This window comes from Scyliorhinus canicula, chromosome 12 (genome assembly GCF_902713615.1).
Source record: "Scyliorhinus canicula chromosome 12, sScyCan1.1, whole genome shotgun sequence".
Lineage (NCBI taxonomy): Eukaryota > Metazoa > Chordata > Chondrichthyes > Carcharhiniformes > Scyliorhinidae > Scyliorhinus > Scyliorhinus canicula.
In genome coordinates this window covers 147838569-147852224 of record NC_052157.1, presented here as the reverse complement: position 1 = coordinate 147852224, position 13656 = coordinate 147838569, and the positions used below count along the sequence as shown (strand labels likewise).

The 13656-nt window shown below is 41.9% G+C and overlaps 1 protein-coding gene across 1 annotated transcript in view; it reads left to right on the top strand.

The window, feature by feature from the left end:
- The window catches only part of akap10 (A kinase (PRKA) anchor protein 10), a 92547-nt gene that overhangs the window by 30529 nt on the left and 48362 nt on the right, over window positions 1-13656 (top strand). Inside the window, 2 exon segments of the mRNA XM_038814459.1 lie at window positions 1577-1762; window positions 10219-10788. Of these exon segments, the coding sequence (XP_038670387.1) occupies window positions 1577-1762; window positions 10219-10788 (756 nt within the window).

Here is a 13656-nt window from a genome sequence, read left to right as displayed (position 1 = left end):
GGGTAATTACTAACATTACACAAAATGAAGGCATTGTTCACTGGAACACTCTGATGACATTAAAAAGACATAAAGAACTTGTTCTACTGAATGACACAGACCTTGGCATTCAACAAGGCTTCACACATGCACATTGGCAATGGTCAGTTCCTGTGTACTGATGGTGAAGACTGAACTGTATTCTGTGACCGTGGGTTCTCCCTTATTCTCGGAGCTTGCATTAGTAAAGCTATTCTCCCGTTGTCTGAATTATCCTCGTTCATAACAATTTGTTTTCAGTGTCCTTTATGATAGATGTGTGCTAATTTGTGTAATTTGTTACTTTTGGTGATGACTATCTCCTTTTGTAGTTCAGTAGCAGGATTGTTGTTGAAGTGGCCAACGTAGATAGCAAAATGATTTATCCCTGTGCACACAAGGTGCAATATTTTCATTAACTTAATAGTATAAAATAAACTGATTATTTAAGATTTTTCATCATTTATAAGGAAAAAGTGTAATGGAGGATTAGACTAGATACATTTTTCCCAACTTGCATTTTCTCATTTGGACTAAAATAAATATGGATTAAATTATAGTGGCGTTCGGCAACTTTGTGCACTGCACTGTGGGAGTTTTATTATTGTTGCCTATAAGTTTTGACGTTTTCGAATTTAAAAACAACTTGCAGAATAATTAAGTGTTGGTAAACTTACGCTCTCAATTTGGCTGTTCCTTAGTGAAGTGCAGATACCATCTCCTAATGGGGAGGACACATGTTGCTGACTTAAGTTTAGGTATCCTTCATACATAATTAAGGAATATTTATGTGACCATGCAATCAAGTTAAAATAGATGTAATTAGGCTAAAAATGCTCATTTTGGTTAATTGACAATTACGTAAATGATCGTGCAATGAGAGGTATTAAACTGATGGTGGGTTTTAAAGATTTTGTCAGTATGTCAAGCCTCCTTTGATATTTTCCTCAGTGTTTTTTCCTCTTAGAAATATGATGTACTCTTAATATTTTAGATTCATGTGTGTTAGTGAAAGCCTTATGCTGGGAGACTTAGCTCTCAGGAATTGGGCAAAGACTTCCCAAATGCACTCTATTTAGAATCTTTGATGTTGTCTTAGAAAAGAGCCTTTGTCCTCTCTGCTCAACAAGTATAAGAATTTGGGACGGCATGTGGCTCAGTGGATAGCACTGGGACTGCGGCATTGAGGACCCAGGTTTGAATCCCAGCCCTGGGTCACCCGTGTGGAGTTTGCACATTCTCCCCATGTCTGCGTGGGTGTCACCCCCACAAGCCAAAGGTGTGCAGGTTAGGTGGATTGGCCATGCTAAATTGCCCCTTAATTGGAGGAAAAATAATTGAGTACTCTAAATTTATTTAAAAATATTATATTAAAAAAAAATCAAGTATAAGAATTTTCAAGACCTAGTGTTCAGAACCAGTGCTGCCTGTCCATCGGTAGTTACATTTTAAATGGATGCCATAATTTTACAAATAATAAATTCCAATTATCATTCAGGTTGTCAGGTTGGGCTTCCTCCAAAGTAATTCTCTGAATGTTTTCTCTTTTTTTTTGCAGTCCCAGCCACAAGTCCTGTTGCAACCCCATCACCAAGCAGGAACCATGCACTCCTGGAAGCTGCAGGACCGAGCAATGTGGCAATCAATGCCATCTCTGCCAACATGGACTCCTTTGCACGTGGCAGAACTGCAGTTCTCAACCAACAGCCGATTCATATGGAAGCTGCTCATTTTGGAGACTTGGGTAAAGTTATAATTTGTTAATTTGAACCCTTGATGTACAGGACAATAATAATCAACAATGGACATCCTTAGATAAGGCTAGAGAGGCTGCACGTGACCGTCTGAAGTGTCTGTTCTATTATTGTACCATTGAGTGTTATAGTTGCTAAAGCTGTAATGAGTGATAGCCCCAACACTGTAAATGTTTAAAAACCTGCGATAAAATGGTTTGGCAATTGGGAGTCCATAGTAGAAAGATAGATATCCTTCTGATGCCATGGAATTAAATTTTAAATTTGATTTTTATATATGTTCAACTGAAGATGATGAGGAATGAGGATTAAATATTAAAGTAACAATGTCGAATGAGGGAAATCCCATCAGTGTTTGAAAGCATTTCGAACTCTTTTTGAAATAAGAGTTAATGTCATTTTTGTATTCATAGATCTTCTGGATCTGAGTTGGGTGACTGCACCACTAACTATAATCTTAGAACATTTCCAAGTTGCCACCTTCACTTTATCAATGTGAAATCACTATTGTGTGCGGCTGCCTTCCAGCCTAATAGAATTTCTATTGTACAACATTAAGTGGGAAGACTTCCAATAAATGCCTGGTTAGCGTTCATTTCCAGTTTAGTATATGTGTCTCAACGTCCACAAACTATTATCACAGACCTCAAGTTAAAGTTGTTTTGTTTTCTCCTTGTGTTTGTCTTCAGAACTTGTCGTAAATTTTCAGTAGCACTTCTGAGTTTGTAGTGAGTATTGGCCGGATCAGTTTGCGCTGCTACCTTTGTTCTGTGCACTGAAAGATGATGTCTGGCCGCTGCGCTTTCAGAAGCCTATGCCTGAAATTCTGGACTTTTATCAGTGAACCTCACCACCACCCTACCTCCCTCTCTTCCTTTACGACACTCCTTTTACCACGTTTTTGATTGCCTGACCTAAATGTCCTTCCGTGGCCTCTTCTCAAATTTTGATTGATAATGTAATTGGTATTTGAGTAACCGTTTTTTTTTTAACGCACATGAATCCGAGATTAAGATTGAGTAAACCTATACACAGCAGTAAGCAGATGTCTGGGACTACAATGGCTTTACAGTCAACACAGAATAATGCCAGTGATCCTACTATATTCTCTCAACATTACGGAGTTGAACCTGGAATACCCCTCTAATGACTTGGTCCTAGTTAGGGTCAGTTTTCATAAATTATCAGTGCTAACCTCCAGCTCGGAGCTGCCTGTGGTGACCCTGAAGTTCCTTTGAAAGCAGCAATGCTTTCTGTGATATTTGACAAGATCAGCACTCGGTTGGAATAGTGGAACTTATTTTTGATGTTATGTAACTTGACGGGAAGAGCTTGTGCTTATTATTTGAAGTAGGTTGCGGAATTTTCATAGAGCCAATACTCTGTAGTTGGTGTATTGGAGTCCAGGATTTCGGCTTGACATTGTAAACGATGGTTTGTGTGCCCATTTGGGGTTTTGCTTCAAAGGACCAGGTGAATGGGAGTTGAGGGGTGGTTCGCCGAAGTGGTGGAATATTTCTGGAAATGTGGGTGACCAAGGGGAAAAAATAGGATGGCATGACAATCGAGGGTGGAAGATGGAAGAACAGAGTGTTGATGATGCTACGCGGACCATGGTCTGGATGAGCTTGTTTGTGGTCAGTATTCCATTTACATAGCCAACCAGAATCTTTTTTAATTGCAATCTCTGTCTTTGCAGAGTTCTAATTTAATGTTGTCAGCATTTGAAAATATTACATTTTAGTTTCAACATACAGGCTATTGAATGTAGACTATAAACAAGCAGAGTCCAAGGATCACTCCTGCCTCTGTAATTATACATCATGTATACTTTCTTTTATTAAAAAAAAGAGAGTAACCCATTCAGACCTGTGTATCTTTTTGTTCCAGCTAACTACTCGCCCAGTACCATGTTTTACCCCAGAGCAGTAGAGTATGAGATTTAGAGCAAAGATTGGTTGAGCATCTTGTTGGCTTTCGTCTGCCGCAGCTGAATGTATTTCAGGCTGTGGAAAAACTGATTGAGACACTTTCATTGTTAATGTTGGTGGTTTCTGCAGCATTTCAGCTTTTGAAAATGCGCAATCATCTATGTATAACCTTAATGTTGAATGTTTGGAAATGGAATTGGGGAGAAATAGAGAATCAAGTACGTTTCTTTTGGGTCAGTGTGTTACAGTGCGTGCACATAATCTAATTGCTGAAATAGGATTTGCTACTAGAGTCGATTCAAGCTTAAAGCGGGTCTTTTGAAGATCATGGAAGATGTTTGGGTCATATGGGGCAAAATGGAAATTTGAGCTGCTTGATAAACAATTATCTGAATTTCTAATATCATATGCAGCCCATTTTTAAAATGATTTAACAATTTTATACTTTGCAGCTGTGTTAGTTTCTAGAAGTCACTGGTTTGGTTTCCATGTGTGCTGCTGGAAATTCTGCAGTAAATTTAGTTCAAGGATTGTGTAGGGTGTAAGCCATGTGAGAAATATTAATATTGAATGAAACATTTTTGCGAAAAATGAGACCTGTGGCTCTAAATCCAGAGGCATAACATGCTGTAGCAGATTTAGTTTGCAAAAAACAATATGCTTTATTTGTAAAATATTGGAAAGAACTTTACAAACATTTCAAAATGGCCATCAGAGCGCAATAATATTCAAGTTTTCTGCATAGATCATGTTGTGGTCTGAGGTGCTTCAATACAATCAAAAGAACGTTGCAGGCATTTTTAAATGGTCATTACAAAAAAGTGCAATGGCTTTAAAAAAAAAAATACATTTAGCATACCCAATTAATTTTTTCCAATTAAGGGGCAATTTAGCGTGGCCAATCCACCTAGCCGGCACACCTTTTGAGTGGGGGGGGGGGGGGGGGGGGGGCGAAGCCCACACAATCACTGGGAGAATGTGCAAACTCACACGTGCAGTGACCCAGAGTCGGGATCAAACCTGGGACCTTGGTGCCATGAGGCAGCAGTGCTAACCCACTGTGTCACCGTGCTGCCCCAAGTGCAATGGCTTTTAAGTTGTCCACATGGATCATGCTGCTTAATACAATTGTGAATGAACCATAAAAATGATACAGCACAGAAGAGGCCATTCGGTCCATCTTGTCCATGTTGACCCAAAGACACCCAGGTTCGCTTTCTAATCCCATCATGCTGCACATGGCCCATAGCCCTGCAGCTCACAGCACTGAAAGTGCAGGTCCAGGTACTTCTAAAAGTATTTTAGGGTCTCTTACTCCTCCACCAACTCGGGCAGCAAATTCCAGACCCCCACCACCCTCTGTGTGAAAAGGTTTCCCCTCATGTCCCCTCCAATCCTTCTGCCACCTAGCTTGAATCCGTGACCCTTAGTTTGTGAACTCTCTCCCAAGGGAAACAGATTCATCTTGTCTCCTCTATCCTTACCCCTCACAATTTTGTGTGCCTCAACCATGTCACCCCTCAACCTTCTCTGTTCCAAGGAAAACAACTCTAACCCATCCAATCTCTGCTCGTAGCCACAATTCACCAGCCCTGGCAACATTCTTGTAAACCTCCTCTGCACTCTCTCCAGAGCAATTACATCCTTCCAGTAATGTGACCAGAACTGCACACAACACTCCAGTTGTGGCTTCACTAGTGTCTTACACAGTTTCATCATTATATCCTGACTTTTGTATTCTATACCTCTGCCAATGAAGGAGAGCACCCCATATGCCTTCTTTACAACTTTATCTACCGGTACTGCTACCTGAAGGGACCTGTGCACTTACGTGTCAAGATCTCTCACTTTATTTACTTCTTTCAGTACATTCTAATTTATTGTGTATTTCCTTTTACTGTTTGACCTCGCTAAATGCATTTACCTCACACTTTTCAGAGTTGAACTCCATCTACCACTTTCCCGCCCACTCCACCAACCCATCTATATCATTTTGGCGTTTACAGCTGTCCTGTACACTATCCAATTTATGGCCGATTTTTGATACACGATGCATGTAATATTCACCGCATACATTAATGTGAGTCAATGGCCTGAGAGCTTCGATACAATTTCTAGCCCTTTGGTGATCTATGGTTGAAATGTCTTAGACAGCAACCTTTCCCCACTGCGCTTCTGTGGCAGCTACCCCAAGCTTAGCGCATCCCTCAACATCGTAGTTCTGGGCCTTGGAATTTGCAACACTAGGTCGGGGACACGTCTTTGCACAGGACAGCCAACATATTTTGAGCAGACCAAAGGGCGTCTTTCACCCAGTTGATTATCCTCCAGCAGAAGCTGATGTTTGTTTTGGTGTGCATCTCTGTGAACAGCTCGTAGAGCACAGAGACCTGCGTCACAGAGCTGCTCGGGATAACCTCAACAAAAACCACCATCTCTCTCTAGACCTTCTTTGTAAAGACATATTCCACCCGGAGGTGGACAGCGATCTCTTCCCTACCACATTACCTGGAGGGCAACTTGTGGACAGGGAGAGACTCCAGGCACGTCGGAAGGATCTTGACACCAGCCAAGCTGCATTTTGATGTTGCATAAGGGTCCTTCCTGTTTGTTCCCTCTTTATTCCCTTATTTCCTCTTTCTTTTATTTTTGCCATGACATTTTTCATCCATGGATGATTAATGGACATCTCACTTTAAGGCAAGACGCCTGTATCGTTAATTCAAGTAGAAAGAATCCGGAAGGCTGTGCTGATTTAAACTGGAGATTGCAGACTGGCCAGCATCAGTGACAGAGAGATGGGTTGGGGCTTGGTTTGATAGATTAGCTGGTGGCCAATGAATGGGCTCAAAGAGCTGTGCTCTGCTCAGTAATAGGTGGTGATTAGATATTATTCTACTGGAATGCTTTTCGGAGTCCTGAGGTTCCAGTTTGGTTTCAGATTTGATTCTGGCAGCCCGGTGACGAGATCCAACTAACTCTCAGATTTTTTCTGGAGTTAGGACATTTCCCCCATGTCTGTCTTGCCTTCTGTACAGCTATGAGGATGAAAAACCTCTTCCTATTCTCTCTAATTGCTTCCCACCAGTGTGCCAGGGACTCAGAGCGGTTTCATGGTTCTTCAAATTTTTGTAATCCCTTTTGAGCTCCTCCAAATTTTTGTAATCCCTTCTGAGCTCCTACATGATCTCTGGGGTCCACAGTTTCACGTTCAGCTTCCATGTCCCCCATCAACCTCCTGGTCCTCTTGTGACAGTCAGCCAGTGGGAGGCAGTGGTCAGAGAAGAACACCTTCTTGACATGAGTGGAGCTAACCGTGAATGCTGAGGACCCATAAACAGGAAGTCTATCCTGCAAAGGACACACCTGTCTTATCGCAACCAGATATACCTATGCTGCGCCTAAACAGCAGAGTTGCTGAAGACGTCGTAGAGCTTGGCATCTTTTGCCTTTCCATCAGGATTCTGGATATGGCATCCAGTTTGCTGTCGGCTGTAGAATCATAGAATCCCCACAGTACCGAAAGAGGCTATTTGGCCCATCGAGTCTGCACCGACCATTTGAAAGGCCACCCTACCTAGGCCCAATGCCCTGCTCTGTAACCTCACCTGAAGGGACAATTTAACATGTCCAACCCACCTAACCTGCAGATCTTGGGACAGTGGGAGGAAACTGGAGCACCCGGAGGAAACCCAAGCAGATCCAGGGAGAAACTGCAAACTCCACACAGTGCAAACCTCACACAGACAGTCACCCAAGGTGGGAATCAAACCCAGGTCCCTGGCGTTGTGAGGTTGCCATGCTAACCACTGTGCTACCGTGTTGCCCTTGCTGGATTGCCCAGCCGCATTGATGATGCCGTTGAAGTCACCGCCCAAAATGACGGGCCTGGATGCTGCCAGCAGCAGTAGGAGCTGCAAAACGATGGCCAACTGCTTGCTGATTTGAAGCAAGGCATGCTTCCCCCATGGGGGGGAGGGGTGGGTGCATGCAAGGAGAAAGGCTTGGATTTGTTCTCTGTTGAAGAAGTGTCTCACTCTTTCCCCTTCTCCTTGTCTCCCTCTGTGGCCTCCTTTGTCCCATTCTGCTCCTGGAGGCTTCTATGGGTGGAGGTTTGCAAGTTTCCCTGGCGGTAGTCACAATGGCCGTTCCTTCTGCTTGCTCCTCCTTGGTTTTCACTGCCTGTGCATAAGTGAGGAAACATTTGGGGCAGGTCTTGTAGAGATGGCCTGTTCGACCACACAGATTGCAATACTTAGTCTGCTTGCAGTCCTTTGTCTGATGCCTTTTCTCCTTGCAATTTCTACAGATGGCGGCACTGCAGCTGGCTGCCACATGATCAGATTTTCTGCCAGAGCGACAAGCTTTGGGCTGCCCAGTGTAGATAAGGTAGCCACGACTTCCACCCGATAGCGAAGGAGGGTGGAGGATTGCTGCATTACCATTTGTCCTGTCACCTTGACCTGTTTGCTGGTCCAGATCCCAAAGGTGTTTTTGATCTCTGTGCAATTCCCAACCTTGTCGACATCCTGGCAAGGAAGGTAAGCATGTTGATGACAGGAACCATGGGGTTTGTAGAGGTGCACAGTCTCCACAAGGTCCCGTTGTGACAGTAAAGTGGGGCTCTGCTTTGAGAATTCTCAGCTGTGGCAGATCTCTCTTCTCATCGAACACCTTCCAGAACTTCATGCAGGCAGCAACGTACGTTAAAGGTCACATCATCAAGTACCCAGCGCTGGGGAAGACCTGCAGACAGTAGACATGTTCAGCTTCAAATCCATGGGAATCTAGAAGGCTTCTCTTAATGAAGAAGGCAGGGACAATGGGTGTACCTTTGCTGTCTTTCACCGGCACTCCCATGGTGTTACCTACCCTCTGATTTAGGGTCTGACAGGTTGCAGCCAACACCTCTTTAAATTCCTGATGTTGGGCCCTGGAGTCCCATCGAGGGGAACAAATAACCACTGAAGATCTTCCAACACCCAAGAGCAAAATGCCAAAACCTTTGTCGAAATCCCCCAGTAAAATAAGTGAAACACACAAAAACCAACACTTGCACAAAATACAGTAAACATACAGATTACAGGCAATAAGGGAGCAGATATTCTGTCTTCCCTGCCAGGTAGCTGCAGAAATTATTTGAAGTAATTCCAGCAATTTATTTATTGAAAGTAGTGCAGAAGGCTCCACAACCAGTAGATAGTTTTTGTGCAGTAATATTTGGAAAATCGCATGTAATTTTCTCTAGTTATACAACATCAGCAGCAATATGTTATGTACAGACAATGAACAAAATTTAATACAAAAGTGCAAATGGGTTATACATGAAGAAGCTAGTAGAATTCGAAATGCAGATTTCTTTGGCTAGATTTTCATTTATATTATCTCTTAAATGCAGTATCAAATATTCTTATGACTCCCTTCTCGAAATAATATTTAATACATTTGAATTATGTCGCAGATCATGGCGGGTCTAACTTTATGGAATCACAGAAATGACTACAGGATGGACATGCTGAATAATGTATATTCTAATATTGATATCTTGGAGGTATTTTTGTTCTTATTGCCCTTAGGAATTCCAGAGCAATTTTGGAGATTTCTGATGTGTGTATCTAATTTCCTCAGAAGATGACACAATTCAGTTGAAATTCACAGCATTCCAAGTTCTGCATATTTGGAAGAAGTTTCATGGCGGGCCATGCAAATGTGCCATTTCATACCTTTACCCAATTATATCTGACATTGTGTATAATTTGTGAATGCTCAAGTACCTTATAACAGTACATTTAGAGTTAACTTGCAGCATTTTTCCTCCATTTGTGTCGCATTCTCTGCATTTCTAAAAGACACACTTTATGCTTCGTTGCAAGCAGCTGTTTGCATAGCTGATGTATGTGTACCTTTTACAATGGGAGGTGCAAGTAGACAGCTGTCTGCGGTGAAATGTGCAGTGAGGCCTGTGGAAGGTCAGACATTGAAGAATTACTGGATGAAAGTTGCTGTCTGGACCTACAATTTAAAAAAAAAAAAAAATGACATCATGGGTTGTAAATGGAGTTGCCACATTTGGTGTTGGGACATGTGCAACCTGCATTTTTGCACTTTTCCTAAGGGTTCAGCTGAGTTTGGTAATCTGCAATGCGGCAGGTATACAGCATATCCTACCAGTGCATGATACAATAGCATAATGCCAACAAGAGCATCCTATAAGTACTGCATTAAAAAAAAGTTGGCTTTACCTCTAATATATGTATAATTGGTTAATTCCACCCTGGATAGTGTCAGCTGTACCATAGCTAACAATTGATTAGAACCATTTCAGAGATAGGTAAGCGTGTTATTTTTCAACAGGTTTGGCACAATATTGACTATGAATAGAATTATAACTCAACGTAAATGTTGAAGTAGATATATTTTCCTCCTGTTGTGTGCTCTGGTTTTTTGGTGCAAATATGCCATTGTACTGAATAAAAAGAATCCATCCTATTTTTCATGTTTTTGTTTTTGAACAGGTCATTCCTGCCTGAATTATAAAGCTGAAGAGACTAACTCCAGACTCTCAAAGACTCTTGAACAAGTCCTGCAGGACAGCACTGCTCTTCCGTACATCATCCAGTTCATGGAGATGCAAGGAGTCGGACATTTAGTTAAATTCTGGTTGGAAGCAGAAAGTTTCCGCTCCACAAGCTGGTCTCGCATCAGAGCCCACAGTCTGAACACAGTAAAACATAGCTCTCTAGCGGAACCTGCTTCCCCTGCAAACAGACATTGTGATGTTGATGCGCCGGTATCGTGTGACTCGAGTATGTCTTCTGACCTGGAGGCGAAGGACAATCTGGTTTCTAGCGGGGACAAACTTAATGTCCCAGACCCCATGGGCCTGGACTGCGTTGGGCGAAATAAAAGGTCTCCGAACCATTCATTAAATCAGGGTGGCAATGATCTAAATCCATTGCTTGTCGGGCCATCAAGAACAGTAACTATTCATACAGAGGCCTCCAGTCAAGAATCTCTAAAACCTGCATTGAAAGGATATCCACACCAAACAGGGCTGAAAGGCTTATCGGGCAAACTGATGAAAAGTAAGCCTGTTTCTATCATTTTTCTTCAAAGATGGGGCAGCACGGTGGCGCAGTGGGGTAGCACTGCGGCCTCATGGCGCTGAGGTACCAGGTTCGATCCCGGCTCTGGGTCACTGTCCGTGTGGCTTTTGCACATTCTCCCCGTGTTTGCGTGGGTTTCGCCCCCACAACCCAAAGATGTGCAGGGTAGGTAGATTGAACACGCTAAATTGCCCCTTAATTGGAAAAAATGAATTGGGTACTCTAAATTTATATTTAAAAAAATTAAAAAAAAAAAATATTTCTCCAAAGATAATCCCCATTTCCTCTTCTGTGATGTGTTCTTTCTGTAGTATTAGAATTTACTATGTTGTTGGCATTGAGGGGCTCCATAAATCATTGCTGGCTGAATATAATTAACTAGAATATGGACAAAAAATGATTAACATTCAAAGTAAAATGCCCTCTCCCAATGGTTTAATGCGTCACTGTCTGTGCGGAGTCTGCACGTCCTCCCCGTGTGTGCGTGGGTTTCCACCGGGTGCTCCGGTTTCCTCCCACAGTCCAAAGATGTGCGGGTTAGGTGGATTGGCCATGCTAAATTGCCCGTAGTGCCCTAAAAAGTAAGGTTAGGGGGGGGGGGGGGTTGTTGGGTTACGGGTATAGGGTGGATACGTGGGTTTGAGTAGGGTGATCATTGCTCGGCACAACATCGCGGGCCGGAGGGCCTGTTCTGTGCTGTACTGTTCTATGTTCTATGCGTTGATCCACAAGTAACTGAGCAGACAAAACAAGGCATCCCAATTTCCATTCCTGGTCTCTGCTAGGTTGGTAATGAGAAAGAAAACCATCTTAATTTTTAGGAATGCTCTTTTTGGGGGTTAAGGGTTGGTCTTCTGCAGGGGCAGGGATCTGCATTTCAATGTGAAAGAACCTACTGATAATTTAGTGCCAGTGGCACACATCACATTGTCTACAATTTTCTCCTTTGCAAAGTAAAATGAATATTTTGAAATTAAACCCCCATTTTGTCGTTTGAGTAAGATGCGATCCTGTTGATTTAGAATGAAGAACTCTTAAAATGAGCTTGAGTTTGAGGCTCCCCTGATTTAAGCTTCCTTATGGAGCAAATACAAAGTGGTGAATGTATGTTTTGAAACAATCTGTATGCAATGGCTTGCTCCAGTTCAAACTATCCAGATTACTTTACAAAGAGTGAAGTATAATTCTGGTAGAACGCTGTATGAACAAGTTGTCAGCATTCACCACTTTGTCAGGAGGTGGGGTTCAGTCTTGGTGCCAGAATTCATACCCATAATTCTGAATTGGCACTCCCCTGCAGCAATGGCAGTGCTGTGCCTTTGGCGGTACTGTCCTTTAGATGAGTCATTAAACCATAGTCCAGTGTCCCTGGTCAGTTGATCCTGTGACGCTGCTTGAAGAAGAGCAATAAGTTCTCTGGAATACAACATTTCTCACTCTGTCAAAACTATCGGAAGAGCTTGGAGTTTTTACAATGATTTACCAAAGTTTCTTCCTCAGCCAGCACCACTGAAAATTGATCAGCTGATAACTAAGTTGCTGATGTTGAGATGCTGCTACATTTACCTTTTCTATAAGTCACTTAATTTGGAAGTAATTTGTTCAGTGATACGATTTAGATAATTTAGCAATATCAAGTGGTAGTCTTACAAATACAGATATTGTGATATTTTTTGTGTTCTGTTCTCTACTTTATTTGTTGTTGTGCCAGGTAAACTCCTGCTGACCACCCCCCCAACCCTCAGCCTCCAACATAAGCATTTGGTAAAATTAAATATTAAAAGTCAAGTCCCAGTGAGAAAGTTATAACTTGTGGCATAGCTATTGTGATCATAACTTCAAATTATTCAATAAATTCAGTACAATCTTCAGGCAGGAAACTCCTAAGTTGAGCAAGTACTTATATTCTGACAGCTGGCATGTTCTGCACTTGAATTCAGTGTTTGGATATGTAGGGAACCTGATCATTAATGTTGAACCCATTGAGAAAGAGCAGAATTTGACAACTTGGAAGTATATACTCAATATTTCAATCGCTTTCTGTACTTGTTGAATAAAGGTCAATTTTTCTTCCAAATGTTATTCCTCTGAAAATGTAATTATTTTTAACTTCAGTTCTTCAAAACAGTGTAAGCTCCTGTTTTAAATACATGCTCAGCTTTGTGCATGCAGTAATTCAATGTAATTTGGTGTCTTTTAAAATTACTGCAGATTTTACTGGAAGACCACAGACTTTTGTTATAGCAAATTTCAGGACTCTCCAATTTTCAAACTTATGCGAATTCTGGGAGTGTTCAAACTCTATGCATCCTCTCTTTTTCCTCCCTCTCCCCCTCAATTTTCACCCCTCCCCTGCAAAAAAAATTTGCTAATATAATGCTATGTGTTTGTCTACAACATAGCTTTTATTTGTGTTTTGGATTCTGAAAAGACTTGCTTAAGGCAATGACCCAAGGCAGGTTTGCTGTGCCCTCAGTTAAAAAGCACAATAGTTAAGAGACTTCATATTTATATTCTTAAATTCTCCAAACACAAAATAGGATCAATAAAACACTCTTCCATTTCCTGCACAGATTTTGATACCTATCACCATGATCTTGTCAGAGACAGATTTGGAGGAATGGGGCAATTGCTTTATACACTGGTATATGAAGCATATTAAATTATTACGTAAGCCGTAGTGTAAGGTACGTTGTGCGTTATCACTTGCAAACCTCCACTCTCACATGAAACTAAATTTTAAATCTCTCAATTTGTACAAATGAGTTGCATTCTCTTCACACCCAGTTTGCTGGTTAACGTGAGCACCCGGAAAAAGGACTTTTTAAAAAAGCCTATTGAATCTAG